The sequence below is a fragment of the Protopterus annectens genome, chromosome 8.part0 (genome assembly GCF_019279795.1).
Source record: "Protopterus annectens isolate FY-2018-M chromosome 8.part0, PAN1.0, whole genome shotgun sequence".
NCBI lineage: Eukaryota > Metazoa > Chordata > Ceratodontiformes > Protopteridae > Protopterus > Protopterus annectens.
This window is the reverse complement of record NC_056741.1, coordinates 348,041,547-348,068,002: the sequence shown is the minus strand read 5'-3', so window position 1 is coordinate 348,068,002 and position 26,456 is coordinate 348,041,547. Positions and strand designations below refer to the sequence as shown.

The 26,456-nt window shown below is 38.3% G+C and overlaps 1 protein-coding gene across 3 annotated transcripts in view; it reads left to right on the top strand.

The window, feature by feature from the left end:
• Positions 1-26,456, top strand: part of LOC122808802 (alpha-2-macroglobulin-like) — a 476,844-nt gene that overhangs the window by 230,307 nt on the left and 220,081 nt on the right. For all 3 annotated transcript variants that reach the window (XM_044079853.1, XM_044079854.1, XM_044079855.1), the window contains 2 exons: positions 14,793-14,969; positions 23,913-23,994. In XM_044079853.1, coding sequence (XP_043935788.1) covers positions 14,793-14,969; positions 23,913-23,994 — 259 coding nt within the window. The remainder of the gene's footprint in view (positions 1-14,792; positions 14,970-23,912; positions 23,995-26,456) is intronic.

Sequence of the window (26,456 nt, the reverse complement as noted above, 5' to 3'; positions counted from 1 at the left end):
CTATAACATCCACAGGACTAAATATAGACATAGAACAGTAATGTTGGCCATTATCTTCCAGTGTCTTTTTTTCTTTTTTATTCCAAAATCTTGACCAAGGAGAGAGTATAAAATCCAATAATGCACAACACAATGGCACTTCTTAGTCTTCCATTTTAATCCATGCCACATTAAAATAAAGATAAAAATAAACTTAGCACTTTCACCTCTTCCATGTTATGGGACTTCTTCAGAGCTGATATGTTTGCACTTCTTTTTAAAATAGTACTCCCCTCTCCCAAGTTAATCACCTGGGAACAATTAAATAACTGAATTACACATTATACAGTTATTTAATAATCAAAAATCCATTTCAATAATACAATAAAATCGATCAATACTTTTTCAAGTATGCTAAAAATGCTTTTCTTATTAGTAAATGTAAATATGAATAAATAACCCATCAAAACACTCCAAAATTTGGTCACTATATTTTTTTTATTTTTTTTTTACATTTGTTGACTGGGCTAGTCCAACTGGATATATGTCCATTTTCAGTGGAGGCCCGGGAAGAAAAGCTCCACATACAGATGAATATTTACAAAGAATTTGGTACATTACATATCATTGGATTTAGCTTATTAACAAGAAAAAAAATGACAGCAGCTATAGATATTTATACATAATATGTACAATGACACTATTAAACTATAAAGTCACACATAAAGCCGCACACAATTTTGTTCTCATTTAATCAATCACCAGTAATGATCAAATGCCTTCATTCTAAGCACACATGCCATGGATACTGAATCATTCAAATCATATTCAAAAATATGAGGGACACTCATTTGGATTTTTTATAATTGTTGTTGTAGAATTAAATATGAAAGGAGGACCATGGAAAACAAAACTAAAATTTAAGGAATGATGCTGGCAGCTGAAAACACATGCCATGGGAAAACATGGTTTTAATGATTCAGTATCCATAGCATGTGTGTTTAGGATGAAGGCATTTGATCATTAAGGGTGATTGATTAAATGAGAATAAAATTATAATGACCAGATTCTGGAGTGTTCTGAGGGGTCATTTATCCATATTTACATTTACTAATAAGAAGGGAAATTTTTTACATAATTGAAACATATTGATCAATGCCATTTTATTATTTATATGGATTTTTGATTATTAAATAGCTGTATAACATGTAATTCAGTTAATTAATTGTCTCCATGTGATTAAATTGGGGGAGGGGGGTACTATTTTAAAAGGAGGTGGAAATATGTGCTTATCAACTTTGCTGAAGTCCCATAACGTGGAAGGGATGAAGGCACTTATTTTATTTTTAGCTTGATTTTAAAGTGGCATGGATTAAAATGGGTAGACTAAGAAGCACCATTGTGTTGTGCATTATTGGATTTAATATACTGTCTCCTTCATCATGGTTTTGGAATTTTTGGTCCCCTTTATGCTGTTTCTTAAGTTCTGGTTCTTTCTTTTTTTAACTGAGCTTTATTGTAAATGAACAATGAACTACAAATAAAAAAGAAGGAAAACAATAAAGACAACCTAATATAGATCCAAGTAGATAACAGAAGAGAGAAACAGGTGCAACAAGAGATTTGAATATTTAACTATATGCACACTCAGCTAGGGCCAATATAGCACCCTGGATCAAAATCCTCAATTAACTACTAAAGAAAGGAAAACAAATCAGATTTATATGTTTCCATCCACAACATTATGCCACAATCAAAATCAATACATAGAAGTGCCTCCTCACTACTAATAATATACCCTCCTAACTCTTTGCATACCGTCTGCCAATGATCTAGAACTGATGACTGAATTAATGAGCCCTTGTACACATAAATTATCTTACAGAGATATAGCCATAGACAGCAATCATACTCAGATATAGAATATGATCCCTTGACTTCCATTGTTGTGCACAGTACATTTTTAACATACTTACAAGGGACCATCCCACTTCCCAGACCTTCAGTGACCCCCCCCCACATGATGCGTAACAAAATGCTTAACAACCCAAACTTCCAATCCTCACCTAAAGACTGACCTGATCAATGGCACCATATGGGTTCATCAAGTACTTACTTTGGAGCATCCCCAAAACGTATCAGCATTGTCTGCATTAAACAGCCAACACCTTCAGTAGCTTGAATTCATATCTCCTTTCTGTCTGGTTTGTTGGGCCAGTGTGAGATACTAATGGCAGAGAAATCTAAGTTGCTGGTCTTCAAACTTGCGCCATCATTTCAATTCACTAATAGGATGACTTGTTCTTGTATATACCATCTACTCTGCAAAAGCTTTCTTACTGCCTTAGCATACCTTCCTCAGACATTCTGCTATATAACATCTATAATACCTCTCCGGATATTTTTCCTGTCTTCACAAGGTAAGGTATACTCTGCTCTCTCTTGCTGCACTAAAATAACATGCTTCATCTAAACCTGCTGAAGTTGTACATACACCAGCCAGTCCTAGCTTCTTAGCCTGAATCTTTCCTTTAAAAGGTCAAAGTCAAAAAACTCTACTATCCCCTCTGGTACAAATAACTGCTGTACCCAATGAATTTCTCAAAATTCGCTATCTGGTTTCCTAACACAATTCCTAACCAAAGGGTGCAGTCAGATATGACCTGGAGCCCTCTTCCCCACTTGAGAGTGTGGGACAAATATAGAATAAGGAGCAGGAAGGCCTGAGCATTGATTACATTATTTCATCCATCCCTCTGACAGCTGGCTCCTTTGTCCCTAGTTTCCATGAAATCCAATCTACTACTTAAGTGTACTCTCTGGTATAATTTTCATGCTAGGGCATATCTGCCTTGATAGGCAAGCTCCAAACTGCCCACAAATTGTGGTAACATCCAATGACCATTGAGATGCATCCCATTCCTTACCTATTATACAGCTAACAGCCCCTGTGGCACAGGCACATTTCTAAATACATAGAGAATATGTGGCATTATCATGGTGTGCACCACCCTAATTTTGATGGAAATGGAGTAAAAGAGTTCTAACCTGGAACAAAGGACCTTCTCCTTATATAGTACACCACTCAAGGTTTCCTCTATGGTATCAAAAAATGTATGGGTAACTTAAAACCCGAGGCTTGTGCATATATCACATTTTCCTGGCATCTGATTTTTTTATTCCACCTGCCTGAATTACCAAGCATTTTATCAGTGGAAACTTTACGGTGTTACAGTGTAATCCTGATGCCTCATTAAATGTCTGCAAATGTCTCAAAACTTCATCTAACACTGTATACATATTTGCATTTAGCAAAGCATAATCATCTGCTGACAAAATGAGCATACTCTTAACTCCTTTTGGCCACTCAACCCCATCAAGACAGGCATGAATATGAACTGCCAACTCCTCCATCCCTAGTAAATAAACAAAGTTAGTGAATGAAATGAAGTGTGGACAGCTCCTGCACACCTGAAATGATGGCACAAGTTTGAAGACCAGCAACTTAGATTTCTCTGCCATTAGTATCTCACACTGGCCCAACAAACCAGACAGAAAGGAGATATGAATTCAAGCTAATGTGAGCTTCATGACCCTAATTATCTCCCAATGTCTTGCCAGTGAAAGCAGACATTCCTGTCTGGCCCCTGATCTATTAACTACTATCTTAAAAGTGGGACAATTGTAAAGCACCTTCACCCACAGTAAAAAGTTCTCCCCATATTTCCTCTCTACCATAACTTTCCATAAAAAAGACCAACTGACAGAGTCGAATACCTTAGCTATGTCAAAAAACACCATTCTTGCTGTATCCTCTCTGCCCTCTACTTCACATAAGAAGGTAATAACCTCTTTCCAATTGTGCACAATGGCTTTTCCATTTAGCAAAGCCATTATTGTCCCTCCTGAATCAGACTGGGGAGTAGACCATCTAAAAGACCTTCCAAAAGTTTTACTTCAGCATTAAAGAGATAAGTAGGCTGAAAAATCAAGTAATGATAAATTACCCTGTTTATTCTTGGGTATTACTGTGACAATGACCTGATTTGTATACTAACCCTTTTGGGTTTCTCAACCCCAGTCATTGAAAATATCTCCTAACATCAAAGCCAGTTGCCCCCCCCCCCCCAACACACACACTCACACTCTTAGAGAACTCCACTGGGAAATCATTCGAGCCTAGGGCTTTGCTAGACTTCAGCTTAGCTGTGGCTCTAAAGACTTCCAAGGGAATAATGTTCTTTTACAAATATAACTGGACATTTGGTAGGAGAGGTCTTTTCCCCTGCTGCAATCATTTGTCAGTGAGCTATCCTACCAAAATTTTCGTCTTCAGCATACAATCATGATAAAATTTACATAAAGCATCCTTGATATCCCCAGCCATACTAAAGACTACCTCCTTGCACTATAACCTCTGAGATACTCACTGTCTGTACCCAACCCATGAAAAGCCAAACTGTGCATCCATTTCTCCTCATTTAGAGTCCTCTCACAGCCCTTTCCTTCCAACTTTGGCCTCAGCATTCTTGATGTCCAGCAGTGATTATCATGTACATAGCTGCATTTCCCGCTTTTCAGTGTAATCCTATCTCTCTCACAGCTTAGTCTGACTTGAATATCTTTTAGCTGGTGATTAAATTCATATGCTCTTGCTTCCCACAATTTCCTATAGTAGCCTTCCCTTTCCATTAAGTCTCTTCAGAACTCAGATCTTTCCCATGGTTCATCTCTCTTACCTCTTCAATTAATGATAATAACTTATGACTGCTATTTGGAGTGTTCCACCTAAAGTGAGCCCATCTCTAATTCTTACCCTTCTTTCATCAGACTGAATATGGACCATCAAGTTAAGCAGAGCATGATCTCATAAATTAGTGTCCTGTATCTGGGGCTTTGATAACTTGTACAGTTGATGGTTCTGAACCTACAATAAATCTATTCTGTTTCCTTGGCATGTGCAGATCTCTATAAAACATGGGTCTTATCTCTCCGGGGTGGATGGATCTCCATATTCTGCTTCTTTGGCATGTTGAGTCTCTGTAAAACATGGGCCTTATCTCTCCAGGGTGGAAAGACCTCCACACATCTACCCAGTCACTAGTCACCATCCAGCTCATAACTACCCTCTGACTTTTATTGCAGTACTCCTCCCTACCAAACAGTCTGTCCTTCTGAACATTTAGTGTCAAATTAAAATCCCGCACCAGAATGTGGAAAGCTTCATAGACATGCTTCTTCTCATAATGTGCGAAATGTCTATAAGAAATTGGCTTCATCTTGATTGGGGGTATAGATATTACCCATAATCCATTTCTCCTCATTTGGAATCCTCTCACATATCAGCCACCTTCCCATGCCACTACCCTGCACCTTTGTTGTATGTACAGCAATGGCCCTATGAAGCATAATGACTCCCCCCAGGTTTATGATCCTCATAAATTACTGGAAAATCTTTAGATGTCAATTTGTGCATTTCTGTGGCCTTGAGCTTGGTTTCTTAAATACACTCAATGCAAAGTTTTCCTCTCCTTAGCATCTGCTGAACCCTCACCGTATGTATGTGGAGTGTACATCCCCCATTATATCATGAACAGATCTTAATTCACTCCTTACCAGGTGGAGAAGATGGCTGCCACGTTGGCAGAGTATCCCTCTTTGTGCAACCTAATTGAGTAATTCCCATCATTACTTTCCAGTTTGGTCCCCTAGGGTGGGAGCTAGTCATGTGGCCTTCATGACCCTAATTATCTCCCAATGTCTTGCTGTTTTTATGTGTACATAATACAGTGCCAGACTGACTTTCTATGTAACACATAGCGCTAAGCATTTTCATAACACTATGGTCACTGTACAGAAAGGTCAGGGAATCATTATGCAACATTAAGATTTCCTTGTACATGGCATTGAGTGTTTTGTACATGATTTTGCCTTATTTGCCACTTATGTGTATTAGGGACCATTTGCATGATAATTTAGTGAAGAGAACATTTGCTGCACTGGTTTCCATTGATAACAGCCCTGTGAGTCATTGTTAGTGGGCTACCTTTAAGTATAACTGCATTACTAAATAATGACATGCATTTGAGTTTCCGACTTCATATCCTTCACAAAATGCATGTTAACACAAATCTTGTTATTCTAGCAACATTCTATGTTTATAAGAGCGATATTATTTTATTTATTTATTTTATTTCAGTTTGATTACTGGGGAAGTCCACTGGGCCAGTGGTGTGCCCATTTTCAGTGGAGGCCTGGGGAGAAAAGCTCCAATAAGCAATATGGTTACAAAGTTTACATAATGCAATGGTAAGTACATACATATATGGATACACAGGTTACATAATGCAGTGGTAAATACATATATGCAATCAGGTACAGGTGGATAAATTGACATTGAAATACAATTTTGACATAGGTAGCACAGTTTGTAGGTATTTACATTCAGGGCAGTAAGTTTAGACTGACTGGACAATAAGCATCAGTGAATTACTTGATATTTACAATATATACAATACTTGGAGTCAAGAGAGAGAAGATGCTTAGTCTGAGTATGTTAGCTTAGGTTTAATTAGAGAATAGAAAAAGAGGTAATAGTGCAGAGAAGCGCAGGAGTATGGAGAGCTCAAAGGGGAAATTCTTAAGATTGTTATGTAGGGTGAAAGCAGGAGCATTTATGTTTAGTGGATAGGTAAGAGTAAAGTAAGGTTTTGAAGGATTCAGAGTTAGGTGTAGTCCTGAGTGAAGGAGGGAGAGAGTTCCATTTTTTGCCTACAGTGAAAGAGAGAAGGAGTTGGCCTGCAGGGCATTTGGGTTTGTGGACAGAGATTAAATGTTGGTGTTCAGATCTCAGAGATCTGGTTGGGATGTAAGGGGGAAGGATGTTTGTTATGGCTGGGCATTTATCTGGATAGAATATTAATTTGTGTGCGGTGGTTAGTTGGAAATAGTCGAGGAGGTTTGAGAGTTCCAGCCAGTTCAGAGGTTGTAGGGTTAGGCAGTGGTGAGTAGAGGTTTTGGATTTAGTTGCGATTTGGAGATTTTATTATAGCAAGTTTTGAGTTTAGAGGTGTTGGAAGAAGATAGGTTAGTTAGTAGAGGGGCTCCATATAACAGAGAGGGTAGGAGGTAGGTATTAGCAATAGTTTGCCTTGCGGAGTTGGAGAGAAAGCGGTTATTTCTATAGAGCATGCCTAGTTTTTGATGGGTTTTCTTTATGTTTTGTTGGATGTGGATATCAAATTTAAGGTGTTCGTCTATGGTAATGCCGAGGAGTTTTGCAGAAGGGACCACTTCAATGGCAGAGTTGCTTTGGCTAAGGACTTTGAAAGCATTCTTGTCAAAGGAGAAATTTCTGGAGGGAGGAAAGAGAAGTATTTTAGATTTATTAGAGTTGAGAGAGAGATGATTTTGGTGCATCCAGTTTTCGGTAGTGGAAAAAGCTGTTTGAGTTTTAGTCAGGAGTTCAGGTAGATTGGAGGCGGCACAGACTAAGGTAGAGTCATCTGCATATTCGATAACTGTCATTTCAGGGTTGATTGAGTGAAGGTTGTTAATGAAAATGTTGAAAAGCATGGGTCCCTATTTTTGGGCCTTTGTCTCCCCATTTTGTCAGGCTTTGTTCAGATTTCTTGTTCTAATAGGTTGAGAGGTATGCAAGTTCCAGGTATGCAGCTGTGTTTGCAGACATTCTTGGGGATAGCAGGACTTCAGTGGATTGTTTATGACTCTATTTTATGCCTCAGCCTTATGCACTCCTTGACTAAATTTGTGAATCCCATGAGTAGTAGGACTTTTTTGATCTCTTTTTTTCATAACAGTTTTCTCAATCTCTGCAGGGCACTAGACATTTTTTTTCTGTCTATGGATCCAGGCATATTTAGCAGGTCATTTGTTGATGAAGTATATCTTAGACACAGCTCCTGTATTAATAAGTAAAGTCTGTATTCCCATTACCGGCCTCTGCTTCTGTCAGTTGTATTCTGTTTGAGGGGACAAACTTGTTATTAAAGTGGAAAGCACTAAAAAAGTATGTCACATGTTGAGTCCCCTCAGAACAAAACCAGTAACTAAGCTGACTTTTAGAGTTAGTCACCTGTGCTTGCATTGTGCCATCATTCTTAGAAATGGCCCCCTTAGCTCATGTCTAGTTTACTTCCAGCCTTTGAGACATACTCAGAGAGCCCAATCATGTCCTTCAACATATGGTCTAAGGGGGCAAAACACAAGTCATTTTCACCCGCATGAACAGTGATTATGTTATAATCATACCTGAGGTGAAGGGACTTTAGTGCCTATGATATGGTGGGTTCTAGCACCAGAGAGGTACCTGACTGTTACCCTGCCTTTACTCACACTTTTGAGTGGGGCTTCTTGTACTGCACTAGACTCACTCACCATAACTACTACAATTCCATGATGAGTAAGCTGCACTTGCAGAGTGAAGGAGGTGGCAAAACCAGTCTGGTCACTCCTGCCTATGGTGGCAATGGAATGGGTATGTGTTACTGAGGATCAGCTGCAGCTTTGCATCTTCACTGTTGTGATCAGTAAATCTTTGTGGGTTTGAAATTCAGCTCCTTAGCATCACTGAATACCAGTACTGAAGTACCTTTTCATAAGCAATTGCTGCTCATGCCATCTAACACCTTGTAGTCAGAGCAGATACCCCCTTTGCCCCACCCTAATTATGCTACCAGACTGTAATCACTTAAAAGTGGCTTGAGTAGAAAAATGGACAAGCATTTGAGCTTTGTACTCTGTGTAATGCCCAGAAACAGCCATGTGGCAACTTTCAGTTCCAACCTTCACAGTACATCTTCTATATCCATCCATCCATGACTCCTTTTTCCACATTTTTGACCATGGAGTTGGGATATCACTTCAACAGTGACAATCATTTCAATCAGTGACAGCTCAGTCTATAAGTGACCTGCAAAACAGAAATCCAGAGCATCCAATAGTAATTGCAGGAGACTTCAATCAGTCTAACCTAAAGACTGTATTACCCCACTACCACCATCATGTAAATGTTGCCACAATGGGGGTAAGTATACTGGATAAGGTCTACACTAACATCAAAGGTGCATATAAAGCAAAACCTTATCCACCTCTAAGGAGCTTATAAATTCATACTGAAAACCAGTACACCAGCTAGAAAACAAATAAGGACCTGGCCTGAGGGAGCAATCTCAGCTCTACAAGACTGCTTTAACTGTACAGACTGGTCAGTGTTTAGAGAGGTTGCTGTGACAAACAACCATATTGACTTGGATACATACACTGAGTTGGTCACAGCTTACATTTCTAAGTGTCTGGAGGATGCAACAAACACCAAACGTATCACCATATGGGCAAATCAAAAACCTTGGCAAAGTAGTGAGGTGTACGAGCTCTTGAAAGTAAGAAATACAACTTTCAAATCCCAAGATATGGAAGCTTTAAGTGTGGCCAGAGCCAAACTGAACAAAGGTATCAAAGAGGGGAAAAGATCCTGTGGCAGAAAAATCCAAAGCCACTTCAAGGACCAGAAGGATACCAGGCAACTATGGAAAGGAATTCAAACCATCACTGACTACAAGCCTGCATCAGCTTCATGTGATGATAGCACTGAGTTTCTGAACCAAATGAACAAATTCTTCAGTAGGTTTGATGCTGACAACAAAACATCAGCATGCAGAATCCCTGAAGACAAGGATGCAGCGGTGCTGAGCTTCAATACAATTGATGTCACCAGAACCCTAAAACATGTCAACCCGAGGAAAGCAGCTGGCTCTGACAACATCACGGGCAGGGTACTAAGGGAATGTGCGACAGAACTGACTCCAGTACTCAATGACATCTTCAGCACTACACTCCATCTAGCCAGTGTTCCAAAATGCTTCGAGGAGATGACTATCATTCCTCTACCCAAGAAACCACAAACAACAACTCTGAATGACTACAGACCAGTTGCTTTAACCTCGATGGCAATGAAGTGCCTGGAGAGGCTGGTCAAAGATCATATAGCCTCGATCTTACCTGTGACACTGGACACACTGCAATTTGCATACAGGACAAACTGCAGTACAGGGGATGGCATCTCACTAGCTCTCCATGAAGCACTGACCCACTTGGAAGGCAAAAACTGCTATGAAAGACTGCTATTCATCAATTTCAGTTCTGCCTTCAACATTGTCATCCCTCAGAATCTGATATCAAAGCTACTTCAACTGGGTATAGACTCTCATTTATGCAACTGGATTCTAAGCTTCCTTACAGAAAGGCCTCAAAAGGTTTGTGTGGGAGACAACAGCTCCGTAAGTATCATCCTGAACACAGGAGTACCACAGGGGTGTGTCTTAAGCCCTCTCCTTTTCACTCTGCTGACACATGACTGCATGGTCAGACATGAGCCGAGTAGGATCATCAAATTTGTGGATGACACCACTGCTATAGGCCTGGTCAAAGATGGAGATGAGGAGGCCTATAGGAACAAGACTGATCAACTACTGGTCTGTTGTGACAGCAAAAATCTAGCACTGAATGTCAGCAAGACAAAGGAGTTGATTGTTGATTTCAGAAGATCTCAAATACCACACAAACCTCTAGTGATGAAAGGGATGACAGTGGAAAGGGTCAAGAGTACAAAGTTCTTGGGTTTTCATATCACAGAGAACTTATTCTGGTCAGTCCATGTATCCAGCACAGTCAAAAAAGCTCATCAGTGCTTAAACTTTCTAAGGAAATTTAGGAAGGCAAAATTACCAAGCTCCATACTTCAAACCTTTTATAGGGGCACCATTGAAAGTGTCTTGACCAACAGCATTACAGTCTGGTATGGAAGCTGTAACAATCAGGATCGGAAGACTCTCAAGAGAGTTGTAAGGTCAGCAGAAAAAACATTGTCACCTCCCTTACACCTCTGGAAGATCTACACAAATGCCAATGAATTGACAGGGTCAAAAAGATTTCCAGCCATCCAACGCATCCTGCCAATGCTCTGTAGACTTGCCTGTCCTCAGGCAGAAGATACAGAAGGCTGCATTAGAAGACCACCAGACTAAAAAACAGTTTCTTTCCTCTCTCCATTAGACTGTTGAACTCTTGTGAAAAGTGAACCATGACATCTGTTACATAACTAGCCTATCAAGGGGCTTATTTTATGGATTTGCAATAACTAAGTGCAATACTAAGGCAGCTCACTTACACACTGAAGGACTGTAATGTGCAATATGCAAACTGTGCAATAATTCAGTCTAATCATAGATATGCTGCTATTGTTTCAATTTTTACTTTGACAATATTACCTTCATATTATTCCTTGTCTCCTGTTCTGAGATGGGTGTGGGTCACTGCTGTCCTACTTTACTTACTAATTGCTACTTATTAAATGATATTTTATTAATTTTTCTTTGTCTATATGTGCAACTGTTTCCTGCGTTGAGAACAAAGCACTGTAATTTTGTTCAGCTACACTACTGTGTAGTTCTGAATGACAATAACATTTTCTTTGACTTGATCATTTAGAGGCAAGGTTTATACTGCTGGGCAGCTAGCCCTGTTGTTGTAGTTCTTCCATGTGCACACTCACACCTATGGCCAATTTAGAGTATCCAGTTCACCTACTGCATGTCTTGGAAAAGTCAGAGGAAACCAGAGCACGTGGAGGAATCCCATGCAAACAAAGGGAGGACATGCAGACTCCACACAGAAGCGCCCCAGCTGAGAATTAAACCAGACAACCTCAGAATGTGAGGCAACAACACTACCCACTGTGCCACTGTGCCACCAAATATATATGACTTAAAAGGCATGGTAAGTTCTGTTTGTCTTGAATCATGTTACAGAAGTATAAAAAAATCAAAACATACTAGGCTAGTTTCTTAAGCTTTGTATGCTGCATCTCAGAAATACCATAAGATTAACAGATATCTCATAAAGTTTGTATGTTCTTCAAAATAAGAGTTATTTTTTGTTCATTATTACAACTTGACAATGTTCTGTATCTCTCCAGAACTGATGGGTATTTTACCTTTCAATACATATTCATACCATATCTGAGGTCACAAGTATTTTGGCCATGGCAATGACATTTTCTGAATCTAACATCCACAATTTTTGAGTTATTGTTTTCAGAAGTGGAGCATTGTCCATTCTTGTGTTTATGGAAAGCACAGCAGGGATGGGCCCTCCATACTGCCCCTTTTGAGGTGTGACTCAGAAAGACATTATGGAGGCCCCAGCCCTATTGTGCAGAAGGGTAAAGCCCTGACTGTGTCCCAGATTAACTACTTCCATCTAGCAGCATGATGCTGTTACAGCCAATCAAAAGAGGATAGAAGTAAATTACCAGTGCTAGCTCATCCATCCTGGGAAGAGTGTGGCAGATTAGCTCACTGCATTGACAACACTTGCAGGATTATTGGCGTGTTACATTTAGCAGGAAGCCTAGCATCCCTATGCTGTTAAGTGCTGAACAACTCATGCAGGAAATTCATATGTGTGGTAGCTAGCAGGCACCTCCTGGGTGCCTCTCATGAAGTAATATTTAAGCAGCTGAAGGGATGCAGCTAACAGAGTCCATCCAAACGATATCTGCTTTTTAACATCTGTATCTCTCCTCCAAAATAGGAACAAATGGGATGATGAGGCTAACTGGTCAGGGAACAACTGGGCCAGAGGACTTTCACACAAGCCAATAAAACATGACACTTATCCTGGCGGATGAATAAATGACCAGCTGAGTGCAAGAAATACAGCCATTGGGTTAATTAGATGGATCCCCCCAGCAACTGAGTTTAGAATATATTGTCATCCTTGTGAGAAGATAATATCAAACAGCCAGTTACACTGAAAGATAAAGAACAAAGAAGAGGAGTTTATTAAAGATATGTGATTGCAGAAGGAATTTGCAATGCCATTTATCATTTGGACACATGATGTTTATACTCAAAACCAGGATGAGACAAAAATCACCAAATAATTTCTCTTTGTGTGTTGGAGAAGGGGCAATAGTTACCTACTCACTGTATTGGGATCTGTATCTTCTACCTACTTATTGATTATAATGAAATTTGGGGTTGATGCATCTTTTTATAAAGAAGTACAACTGATACAAAGACTTGTATTGCATTATATTACAGGTAGGAGGTCTGTTAGACAAGTTAGATTTTGAGCACTTGTCCTGCTCTATTATAAAACAAACTCCATCAAGACCCAAATGAAGCCTGAAGAAGGCCATTAATAAATGCCTTGGCATAGTAATCAAGCTCTATGCAGTAAAACAATACAAAACACATTCTAAAATAGTGTTTATCATGCCCAATGGCAATCGTGTTTGAAATGTGCAAGCTGCTTCTAGAAAAATCAGCAACAGTGTTATAACAGCTATCATACCACTACACATCTGAAACTTGGATCCATACTAAGTTTTTTTCCACCAATGTTTCCATCTACCAAAGGATTTTTTTAGTACAGTGACATCAACACAGTATGCTTGAGGTCTTGGGTTTAAGTCCCAAATGAGTACTAAAATGTTTGTGTGTCAATGTGTATGTATATATATATATATATATATATATATATATATATATATATATATATATATATGTGTGTGTGTGTGTGTGTGTGTGTGTGTGTGTGTGTGTGTGTGTGTGTGTGTGTGTGCACGCGCACGCGCGTGCGTGCATGCGCATGCTTGTAATTTGATCTTAATCACCATTCTGGGGGGTGTCTAGCTGCATGGACAAGGCTCTAAATTTAAAACTCAACATCTTCCTGCCCAGAGGCACACAGTGGCCCCATGCAATGATATTGGTATGGTGTGCTGAAGATCTTGGGCTCAAGTCTCAAATAAAAGTTAAAATTATCATTTCCCTTCTGGGATATCACCAGATCTTATGAGACTCTATCTTTTTATAACTTGAGAAGGCCAAAGCTCATCCTAATGCTGGGCTGCAGTTTTAGACATTTATTTTTAGTCTGTCTAATTCAATAAATCCAATGGCCAATCCCCTACACCAGCTATTTATAGAACACTAACCATAGCTTAATTGTTCCACCATGAGTTAGTAAACCTAAACAAAACAGGGTAACAAAAAAAACACAAAGATGTTTAAGAGGTATTACAGGGGATTAATGCTGTGTTTTGTTAAACAGCTTCTTCCTTTGGTGTGGGGTTTGAATTTCTCAGTCTACATTTGCTTACTGTGTGACTCTGAGTAAGTTATTTAACCAAGTGTTGTGCTGTGATGTTGAGCTAGACTTCTGAATGGTGTCCTGAACTGCAAGCCTAGCAGCAACCGCCGAACATTACCCCACCCTTTCCTATGTTCCTGCAGGGTAACCATTTGGAATGGAGACTGAGTGGCTGAAAAACAGACTTAAATATACTAAGTTGAGGCTGGCCATTTCTTGGAATATTCCCTTTTCTCTAAAGTATGGTAATATCAGAGTTGGCATACTATGGGGATTGGGGGACTTGTTCCCAACACTGCTCCCCTGCAGAAAAGAAGTTTAAAGGATAACAGCATTTTTCGGTCTTTTTCTTTTTGGCTTGTCGGCACTTGGCATTTCGATATTTCAATAGGGAGCTGTAAGAAGGCCTTTTTTTGACTATGTTGTTAACAGCTTACATATTAGGTAGGCTCGAGGCTAGGTACTACTAATTTGCTGGTTATTGTCTGAATTTGTACATTTTGAAAAAAAAATGCTCCATTTGCCTTTTAATATTTTTATAACTCTGTGCAGTCCACATCACTGAAGACGGCTGTACGAAGTATGAATGGTGAGTGTTCCCACTTCAGCATTCACTGTTTATCTATCTTTTCCAGGTGATATCATGGGAACAGCAATGCAGAACCTTGACAAGTTACTTGTCATGCCATATGGTTGTGGGGAACAAAACATGGTGCATTTTGTACCCAACATCCACATTCTGGAGTACCTGAAAAACACCAAGCAATTAACAGATGAGATCAAGGAGAGGGCCATCCATTTCCTAAAGAGTGGTAAGTGATGGATCCTTTTATCTTTTCCTCACAGCCTTGAGATTTTTCAATGTTTCAGTGCTATATGTTTATGCAAAAGTACACTTTAATGTTTACTGAGGCTGTGTGTACATGTGTGCATGTGTGTGTGTGTGTGTGTGTGTGTGTGTGTGTGTGTGTGTGTGTGTGTGTGTGTGTGTGTGTGCACATGCATATGTGTGTGTGTCTGTGTGTGCATGCATATGTGTGTGTGTGCCTGTGTGTATACATGCATGTGTGTGTGTGTGTGTGTGTGTGTGTGTGTGTGTGTGTGTGTGTGTGTGTGTGTGTGTGTGTGTGTGTGGGTGCATGTGAGTGCATGTGTTTTTGTGTATGATAGAAGGACAATGTGACTGTTACTGTAACAAGTGTTATTCTAATTTTTAATCCATCAAATATGATAATGTTTGTCATCTTTTGAACAGTCTTTAAAAAACATGTGGTGGACTGTTTAATTTAAAAACTTATAAGATAACTATAGACATCAAGATTGACACTTTTTTTGCATTTATTCTTCCTACATGTTATCAGTGATTCTTCTGTAACTCAAAGCACTGTGTTGTAAATCAAAGCACTGTGTTGTAACCAAACAGTTATAATAAATGAGCAAATTTACATTTCCTTTCCCTTTAAATGTAGCCTGTTTTGAGAACTATTATGTTCTTTTTGTTCTTTGGTTATTAGAAAGGCAAAGAACAACTAAGAAAATTTATTTTTAGAGGCATTAAACACCTGTGTGTAATTTTGATTATTTCTATCTGTTTTGCTGAAAATATTTGGCTACTTTGATTTTCCTGGATCTGCAAAATGTTTGTATGAGGAAGATTTCAGTATCAGTGGAAAACCAATTATTGTATTTGCCTTTTGCTACTTAATGGTGTCAATATTGTTTGAAGCTTTGAGGATGGTGTAGTAGGTAGGTGAGTGGAGGAAAGCCTGAGATCATATTAATGAACAGCCATAATCAATTTTACTTATCTGTTTGCTAATAACTAAGTGAACTAGTCCATGGATTGTTTTCAGCTACTCCCAAAGACAAAAAGTACACTCATAATAACAGCATTGACATAATTTTATATGAAAATTAGTTCACAGGATATAAAAAATCGAAGGAATTAATCACAGAATCTGCATTAAAATCTAATAAAGATAAGTCAAGATATACATCATGGTAGAATTATATGGGACTGTTATAAGTGGTATAAATCTCCAATAATTTATACAACATATAGAGATATCAAATAACACTTCAGTTAATAAGTTACATAAGCCAGTGCTATAACAATCAGACAGACTGAACATACAATTACAGAGGTGAATTCCACAGAGCAATAAGTGGCTAAACTTAAAATGGCTCTTATGCCAATAGCCTAATAATCACCTTTGAACATATTAATCGGCAGATCAAAGAGAGAGCAATCTGTGTGATAAAATATTAGGTATAGTTAGAGATTTTTAACAAAACAAAAACATATATGCTGAATGGATTTAAATATAAGTATTGCTCCAGGGATAGTCAACTAGATCAGAATTCCTAAAATGCACAGGAATTTGAAAAGTTATCTGTCAAATTCTGTTGCACATAAACAAAGGTGTGACTAAAGGAATAGCACAGATGTGGAAATATCTAAGATTCCTATGCAGCCACAACTTTTGTTTTGTGCAGTAGAATAGATCATTTTAAAACACAAAATGACAGCTGTGTGGCAAAAGCGTAAATGACACTCAAAACCAAAAAACACCAAAAAAGCACCCGAGGAAGAAGAAATGTAGTTTTTAGCATAAAAAACTTTAATTGCGCTATTCGTCAAACTGACTTCTTCAGAAACACACAAAAAATTTTTGTAATGATGAATAGTGCAATTAAAGTGTTTTATGCTAAAAACTAAATTTCTTCTTCCTCGGGTGCTTTTTTGGTGTTTTTTTGGTTTTGAGAATAGATAATTATGTTTGATTGCATACAAACCATGTAGATGATGGCATACTATATAATTTAGGGCATGCTGTGTTTTTATATTTATGTTATTTCCCAAGTTAAGTTGTTTCAGAGCCATATCTAGGGTGAGGCAAAGGGGGTTACTGTCCTGCTGTGCACAGCTGTAAGCTGTTGGGAAATGCAATCAGGAGTTGTTGATGGGGGTACAAGTACAGTACTGGCATTCCTTTAAGAAGTTATGTGATGCCACATTATCTTAAATCAATGCCAATAATCCACTCATGATAAACTGCCCAGGGTACCAGATGATGTAGCTATGGATGTTCTTCGTATTTCACTGTTGCAGTAATGACCGACCGGCACACTTGCGAACTGCTTCTGCTACGGGCTCCACGGCAAGAAAGACTGATGTAATGATGTCAGCTGCCTTGCTTTATAGCACTGATGACCTGACATTAGTCTACAAGGAACAGCAGCTGACACAGAAAAACATTGACTCTGGTATTCGGGCCAGCCGAGAGCTACCACATCAGGGATAACCCACAGGTGATGACTGCAACAGTGAATACAATCGAACATATATATTTATGGTAAGTGTACACAACTGTACTTTCTGATTTGCTCCCATGTTAGACACAGACTGGGATTAATATTCAAATGCTGCAAAACACACTGCTACTTACCATGTATATTGAAAGCGTGGATGAGTCCAACTAAAAGGCAATACATGTCAGCTTACCTGAGAGCTGCCTTATGCAGCAGACTCCTTTAATGTCTGTGTAGTGTTTGTCTGAGAATCCTAGGCACAGTGTTTAAGATCTATGTGAGCTATGTGAAAGGTTTTGAATTTAAAACTAGCAGTCTGCATATTGGGATGACAGGAACAGATACATCATTTATATATATATATATATATATATATATATATATATATATATATATATATATATACACTAGTGTTAATTGTAAATATGCATAGCATTATTGAGAGTAAGTGGGAATTTTGTGTTTAGCAGCTGTGCAGATGTGTATGGTACCTTATACACAGCATGCAAGCAGTGAAGTACTCCATTAAGTAAACATATTAAATCATACCTAGCTGTAATATTGTTCAGGCTATTTTCTGTTCTTTTGCTGACCACTGTGCAGAAATTATAATCAGCATACAAGAGAGTCATGCTAGATGCATATGAACTGTGTACTGACATGGCAGAGAATGGATAAACATGGTAGTTGACACACAGCATGCACTTAGTCATATATGTACTGAATACTAAAGAGATACCACTTATATGTTAAATCCCTCCTGTATAGCTTTAATGTTTACACTTTATACTATAAATTGAAATTATTTATACTATGCAATGTATGCCACATAGAATACAGTTTCAAAACCACAGCATTTAGAAACTGACATATAGTCAAAATAGAGGACTCCATCTCCAACAGCAGATCTCTAACCAGTGGTGTTCCACAGGGATCAGTCCTGGGACCTCTACATTTTGTAATCTATTTCTCTGAAGTACAAGCAAAAACTAAAAATCTGTGGCTGACAAAGTTTGCTGATGACTGCAGTCATAGAATCTCCAAATGATGTCAACAGCCTACAAGTGGATCTTATACAAACAAATGACTGGTGCCAAAATCGTGGCCTTAGCCTCAATGCAAAAAAATGTATTATCATCCCTTTTGGTAAGAACAATGTTCCTGCTAACTACCACATCAATAGCAACACATTAAGTACGCACTCAGTGGTGAAGACATGGCACACAGGTTGACAGCAGCCTTACCTTTGATCACCATGTCTACACAGTGGTAAGAAGAGCATTCTAGATTGCTCATTTCATAAGTAAGGGCATTGCCTCCAGAAAAAAATAAGTTATAACCTCTCGGTACTCTTCCCTCATCAGGCCAATAACTGAGTACACTACCCCTTTTGGTATGTACCTTTCCAGGCACCAGGAGCAATTGAAGAAACCACAAGGGTTCCTCACTTGGAAAAGTCAAGGCCTTCAGCATCTCTCCTATGTGGATAATCTGAAATCACTGTCACTTTATTCTGTTTCACACAGACTGCTCAGAGGTGATCTCTGCCTTGCATATAAGGCAGTCTCTGACCTTGCTTTATTGGAAATGCTGTGTATCCACAAGTCAAATGGTACACGGGTTACTCACTCACCATTAGCCTAGTAACTTCCTATGATCATTCACTATTTACAAATAGCAGCTACAAATATTAGCCTTTGCTATCATAGCATGTACTGAAAACATGCCATTTTCTTGGAATTTTCAATTTTCTTCTTTAACCAGTTGTTTTGCTGTCACATCTGGTAAAGTCACATCCAATTGAGATATCTTAGCAGGTATCATTATATCATATATAAAGAACCATGTCTGGAGCAGACTGATATAGTGTCATGCTCAGAGCAATTTTATAAATCTCGTACAGTCTCTCTAACCAGTACTTGGGTCATTTCCCATAATTCCTCTGTCACATTTGGTAGTCTAATTTGATTGTCATCATTCTGAAAGGAAGTCATCCCTGTTTCTTTATAAATGGCTTCTGTTAACCGTAGGTAAGCAACCCCTTTTTTGTTTCAGTAAAGGAAAACATTGGGGTTTAAAGATCACCTTAACACTGCAGCTTCTTCTTGCGCTGAATGCTTCTCAGTTTAGATTTTATACTCACACTTATTTCTTGTGGACATATTGAAAATAACAATCTTGCTGTTTAGTTGTTATCGGACTTTTTTTCTGCTTTACTGCTTTAACAAACTTCCTGAGCATGTGGTTTAACCTCAGTCTGAAGGGATACTGAAGGCAGTGGTGATTTTATATTGAGTCTTCATTCCTTCATTAACTACAAAGGTTAACATTTAAAACATTGAACTGTGGATATCCTAGACTGGTAGTGGAATGTCTGTACTTCCATTCTTTTGAAAATTTGTGAAAATGCTGATTCACAAAATTAGGATTATTAACAATGTTAGGATATTTGGAACCCCATGTTTAGAGGCCATGGCATTAAGTAATACACTGAAATAGAAGTTTTTCTCATTGAATCATTTCTCATAACTTTGAGTAGCAGTAATATACACAAATTAGATTATTATATTAATCTCAAACTGAAATAAGTCAGCAACAAGTCAGTTGAACAAATGTCATGTTGCTTGAGGTGTGGCTGGCTGCAAAAGAGTCTTTCTGGAATTTCTTGTGACATAAGCTCTTCTTTCGCATTATTTTTCTGAAAATTACATTATATACTATCATCTTGAATATGATGACACATACCAAGTAAAAACATCACATCACATGATCTTTCTTTACACATTAATTCTCAGATGTATTTTCTATATTATCTCAAGTATTTTGTCTTAAAGGTGATTACTTACTGCTATTTTGTTGGATTTGAACAGGCCAGATTTTATCATGAAATACATATAGTAACCTAGTATCTGTGCGGATACTTTCTTTTTTTTGTCAGACCACCCTGTCATTACCATGTCTCTCAAAAACTGTATTTCTATATCAGACTCTACACACTTTGCAATTTTTGCAACCTTTGCTTAGATGTATATAGGAAATATGCATTCCACCTCAAAGTAATTACCTTGGGATTAGTGCTTCTGATTTGCTGCTGGTAACAGAAGGAACATAGTGACATTATTTGGAGACTTGTGATCACAAAAAGGCCTGTTAACTGCTTCACAGGCGTCAGCCTGGAATTTGTACTACTGTTTTGCTCCTGGTGAGAGGAGGAGCAGAGGGGCATTGATTTCTGACTGTCTCTAACTGGTCAGTGAGTGCCTGCGTGGAACCTTCCTGACTGATCTGGTTGCTCCTCAAGGCATCTACCAGGAAAAGGCTACAAAAAGCCTACAGACCCCTGCATCATCTGGAATGAGACTGCATATCACCAAAAACTTGTGGCCTGTTTCTCATCTTGGGATTAGAACTGTTTTGCTTCTCGTAAGAGAAGAAGCAAAGAGACGTTGAATCCCAGCAGTGTGAAACTGTGGTGAGATCAGCACTAGCAGAAAACAGGTAGTAGCCAATTCGGTAAATCTCCACTATTCATCATACTTGAGAAAGCTTATTCTTTCTTTTCAGTAAGTACTGCTTGATTATCTACTGTCTAACCTAACTTCAGTGTTATCTCCCTAAAAACTCCATTCATAAACCATCAAGGTCTATTACATTAGCTTCCCTCAAATGTTTGGCAGTGCTCTACATAGACACAAGCACCTTGAGTTGACATTTGTCCTATGAGAGCACCCTTGAAATTTCCCCAATACCTAGTTGCTCACAGGACTAGTTTGCACAGTGACAAGCACTGATCCCAGAGAAGAAAGCCAGATTCTCCTGACTTTATATTTTCAAAGCCATGATCTAATCAATAAAATGGGCCTTTTTCCCATTGCCAGCTTGGTGAAGATGGGCATCCTGAGACAATGTAGAAATAGCCTTGCATTTACTGACAACCAGCTAATTCAAAAATAAACTGGTAAGGTACGTGAGAGATATATTTACACATACTGCAACTATGATATACAGCACAAAACAGACACATAGGCCCACTTATACTGAGGCACTTAAATGTAACCCTTCTAAAACCGAAAGACCACCTAAATGAAGCACACATAACAAATGCCCTCAGCACCTCCAAATTTACTCTTTAAAAACAACACATCTCATGGAGCATATACTTATAAGCCCATAAGGCAAGCAACCACATGAAACAACATTCTAGTAATTGGAGACTCCATTGTGAGACATACTGATGTCCCTCTCACCAGGCTAAGTAAGGAGAAAGTAATGGTCAGTTGTTTATCAGGGACCAGGATCCACCATATTATGCACATACTCAGGTCTTTAGACCACGTGCACCAGTATGACTTAGTCATAGCTATGTGGGTGTAAATGACCTGAAACATATCTTCCCAGTTAATATGAAGATAGAAATCATGGAGCTCTTGGCAGTCTGGAAGTGGGCTCATGCTACTTAGCTATGTACTCTCTACCAGAGATACCAAATAACTGCTAAGTGATTACATAAATTTTTCTCTAGGAGGAAACAGTGAACATTGTTTTTTGACAGTATTCACCCATGCACTCCTATAGGAGTATTTGTGGTACAGGTAAGTATAGTGGAGTTTTGTGTGTGTGTGTGTGTGTGTGTGTGTGTGTGTGTGTGTGTGTGTGTGTGTGTGTGTGTGTGTGTGTGTGTGTGTGTGTGTGTGTGTGTGTGTGTGTGTGTGTGTGTGTGTGTGTGTGTGTGTGTGTGTTTTATGAGGATGCCTGTGCCACTGTAATGTGTGGGCTGATTGGAAGAACACTAAATATAGTTAGCACTGGTAGTACATTGTTTGATTGCAAGATGCAGTAATGAGCTGCTAATGAGATGTTTTTCTGTGCAGTTTTACCTTATCTTTGAATCAGAGGTTCTCTTCCTTGCTAACTGACCAGCCTATGTTGGCTAGTTAGTTTGGGTGGAGAGGATCCCTTTGAATCCCTGCCCCATTTCTTGACAAAAATGTAAATGAAAGTTGGCCTGCAGCCACAGGTAAATATCTCAGATAGTTGCTTGTGTTTAATATTCACTGTGTATATGGGCAAAATATATTAAAAACATCATGCTTTCAAAATTTTAAAAGATGTGAATAACTGCAAAATAAAAATAGATAGTAATGCATTGCAAGTCCATGTAATTTAGAATACATTGACCAGCAAAGTAAGCAATGTTGTTGTTGTTGTGTCTTTCGGCTTTTCCTGGTTAGGGGTCGCCACAGCGGAACTCCGGTCCGCTAATGATTGGTAGTTGATTTTTACGTGCCGAGTTACCAGCCCTGATGCACAACCTTCAATGAAGGTACGCCCATTCATGCATGTCTCCACACAGAAAACGCTCTAGCTGAGAATTGAACTGGACAGCGTCTTATTGTGAGGCGACAACGCTACCGCAGCACCACCACCACCACCACCGCGGGTTATTTTATTCATGTATTGATTTAATTATGCAGTATTAAAAATAAAACATCACATGTTATACTCACTTTCAGTAAAGCAGTTTTAACCAAAAGGCATTGCAGAATAATTTTCTCTACAGGCTGCATGAACATAACAGAGATATTTTCCAAAAAGTGCAGTCTGACCTTTGAATTGTTTCAGTGGCAAACTGCACTTAATAAAAACACTTTGATACACTAATGTGCCTGTCCTTTTATAATTCTTGTGTGTCTAAGTATTAATTATGCAGAGAAGATGAAAGGAGGGAGCACATCAACTAACTTCCTGAACCAGGACTCAAACAGGTATATCTATTAAAAGCACAGGCCCTGGTCAACACATAGCAACAAAGCACTAAAGTCTCTAAACCATATGTTCCAAATTACTGTTCCATTTGCTCTAATCAAGCTACTGAATCAGCTGAGATTTGGCATAAGTTATGAAGCTTTGTCTCTCTATTATAGTTTTTCAATTCACATGCAGACAGATCAATGAGAACAGAAGTATAACTATATATTTCACATTTATTAATTTATTTACACTTGAAGTGCTTCAGATTTTTGAATTATACTACGTAAGTGTTCTTGTCCAAAGACCATTTTTAAACCGATTTCAGCACTTACGGAGCTGATACAAAATTCAGTACAAGAGTAACTTATCCCCATCACACAATACACAGGTAATTAGGGGTCTAGTTGCATTTCCCCCATTCTCGTTGGGTTCTGTCTCATACATATATATATATATATATATATATATATATATATATATTTGAGTGTGTGTGTGTGTGTGTGTGTGTGTATATATATATATATATATATATATATATATATACATATATATATATATATATATATATATATATATATATATATATATATATATATATATATATATATATATATATATATATGTTTGAAAATCTTAAACTTGTGGACTGAAACAGAAATGCCATTCCTTATTATTTATTATTGTGTTTCCAGGATACCAACGAGAACTGACATACAAGCATTCTGATGGCTCCTACAGTGCTTTTGGAAACATAGATCCAGATGGCAACACATGGTAGGTTGCTATCATAAATTTATACTACACATTGCTTGGTAACTGTTATAGACTACATCCTCACTGAATACTTAATTTGTCATTAGGAGAAATGTAATTATTACTATTTTGATAAAATGCTATAATCCATTTTATAACAAGTCTAAATGAGGATACAAATGTCTTCTCGTTTGTGTTTGGCTAGACACTTAATGATGTCAAATGTAGGAGTGAATGTTGCTGTTTCAATCTGCAACAAACATTGTATCCTCCAATAACCTTACTTGCCAAACTCATAGCAGGTTAAATAACTCATAATATGTTCTTTCTGGGGCAATATGTTTTCTAGAAAGAAACCTAAAATTCAAAGTTTTCAGCAGATTCCCTTTGTTCAAATACCTTCTCTAAATCCATAATGGAAACACTCTGAATTAATTGTATCTTTATGACACTCTTACTCTCAGGTCCCAAAAGTTAACTATTTACTGCACACAGTAAGCGTTTTACCCAAATTTAACTCCTTGGGGTTTAGACTTAAGCATGTCTTGCTGCAGAAGCTGAATTTAGATGAAATAAAGCTATTACATAAGCTTAGGTGGTCATGGATGATGACATCTTGTGCATATTTGCTGAAGTCTGTAATGTTAGCCATGGTTTGACAAAATTTAAGATGTGTATTAGGAGCTTTTAAACATTTATTGATGGATGGCATGTATTACTGGACTGCTAGACTGCTGTCCTCCTAAATGAAAAGTTGAACATTGTTTTTATTTGTTTTTATTTTTTTCTTTAAAAATAGTTGACTTTTCTGTATCAGAGCTCAGAGTTTTATAAAGAAAAGCAGTCACCTGACTTAATGGACTGTTTTATAGGTTCATAGGTGAACATTAAGCTAATGGACCTAGAAGGCCCTTTTAAGTCTAGCTGTGTTTTCCCATTTGTAAATGACAGGATAAATTACCCCGGGGTATATAGATGGGTGGCAGGGGATTTACAAACTGTCTCTGTCCAACGGGGACATAGGTGTCATCCCAGCAGTTTTTTTCTGATTTCAGATCCATTGGTCCAGACTAACTCTGAATAGTATCAATGGATTCTGCTTTACATTGATGGGAATCCTGTTCATACTCTTTGAGACATGTACCTGTCCATCCAACATGTTCTATTTATGTTGCAAATAAAGTTAAGCTCCTTTGATCAGGTATTTCTAATATTGTTAGACTTGTGTTCGTTCAGCAAATCCATTAGTACTGAATCAGATGATACCTTTTAAGCCATGCTTATGCCCTCATAGTGAATAAGGTAATCACGTCTTGTTAAATACACTCTCCCTGTCTTGGTAATATTGAAGTGGTGTTTCGATGGGGTATTTTGGGCTACTAGAGGAAGCAACAAGTAGCCCTTGCTGTTTGCTTAGGCTGAATAAGGAGACTGATATCTGAGGTAATCTGAAATGAGACACACTTCAGATATGTCACACTGCAAGCATGAGAGAAAACTTATTTTTAATTAAGTTTTTTTAAATATGTGACTGATAGTAGCAATTGAAACACATTAGTTTCAGGAAAGTATGTATTCAATTATTTGGCAGTCAGACATTTCAGGTGCATACAGTCAGGAAAGTGGCTTTACTTGGGCATGTTTGTGTGCGTGTGTGTGTGTGTGCGTGTGTGTGTGTGTGTGTATGTGTGTGTGTGTGTGTGTGTGTGTGTGTGTGTGTGTGTGTGTGTGTGTGTGTGTGTGTGTGTGTGTAGAAGTGTTGCAGTGGGTTGCTCCATATAATACATCTGATAGCAACAAGCAGACACACATTGCTGTCGGCATTATTCATTTGATCACAATCATGCATCCTGTGTGTACACATTTAGTAAAATGGCTGTGACTGGTGGATACATCTGTGTGCATTGGAAGGTTGCAGTAGGCTGCATTGTATGCTTTTGGCAGTAAAGAGCTGAAATAACTGTAGCAATTATTTATGAGGTGCAGGCATATATACACAATCACACAGACATGCAGGCGCACACAAATGCACACACACACACACACACACATATAAACACACACAAAAACACAGTGCCTGTAATTGGAGAGTGTGTGTGTGTGTGTGTGTGTGTGTGTGTGTGTGTGTGTGTGTGTGTGTGTGTGTGTGTGTGTGTGTGTGTGTGTGTTTGAGAGAGAGAAAATGAGGAAGAGAGAGCAAGAGATTGTGAGTGTGTGTACAATGCATTGCACTGTGTGTGTTTGACAGCAGTGAGCTGAAATATATAACCATGGCCATTATGCATTTATTCAGTCTCCCTAATGAAATGTCAACACTGGTAACACTGAGTGCCAATACACCAAAAAGAAAAAAAAAAAAATAGAAAAAGAAAAAAAAAAACGAAAAAGAAAAAAAGGATGGTAAATCCAGGAGAAAAGAGAATATCAAACATCACTCATCTGTTTTAAAACTTTTTTATGTATGGGGTGGAGAGTAATCCCAC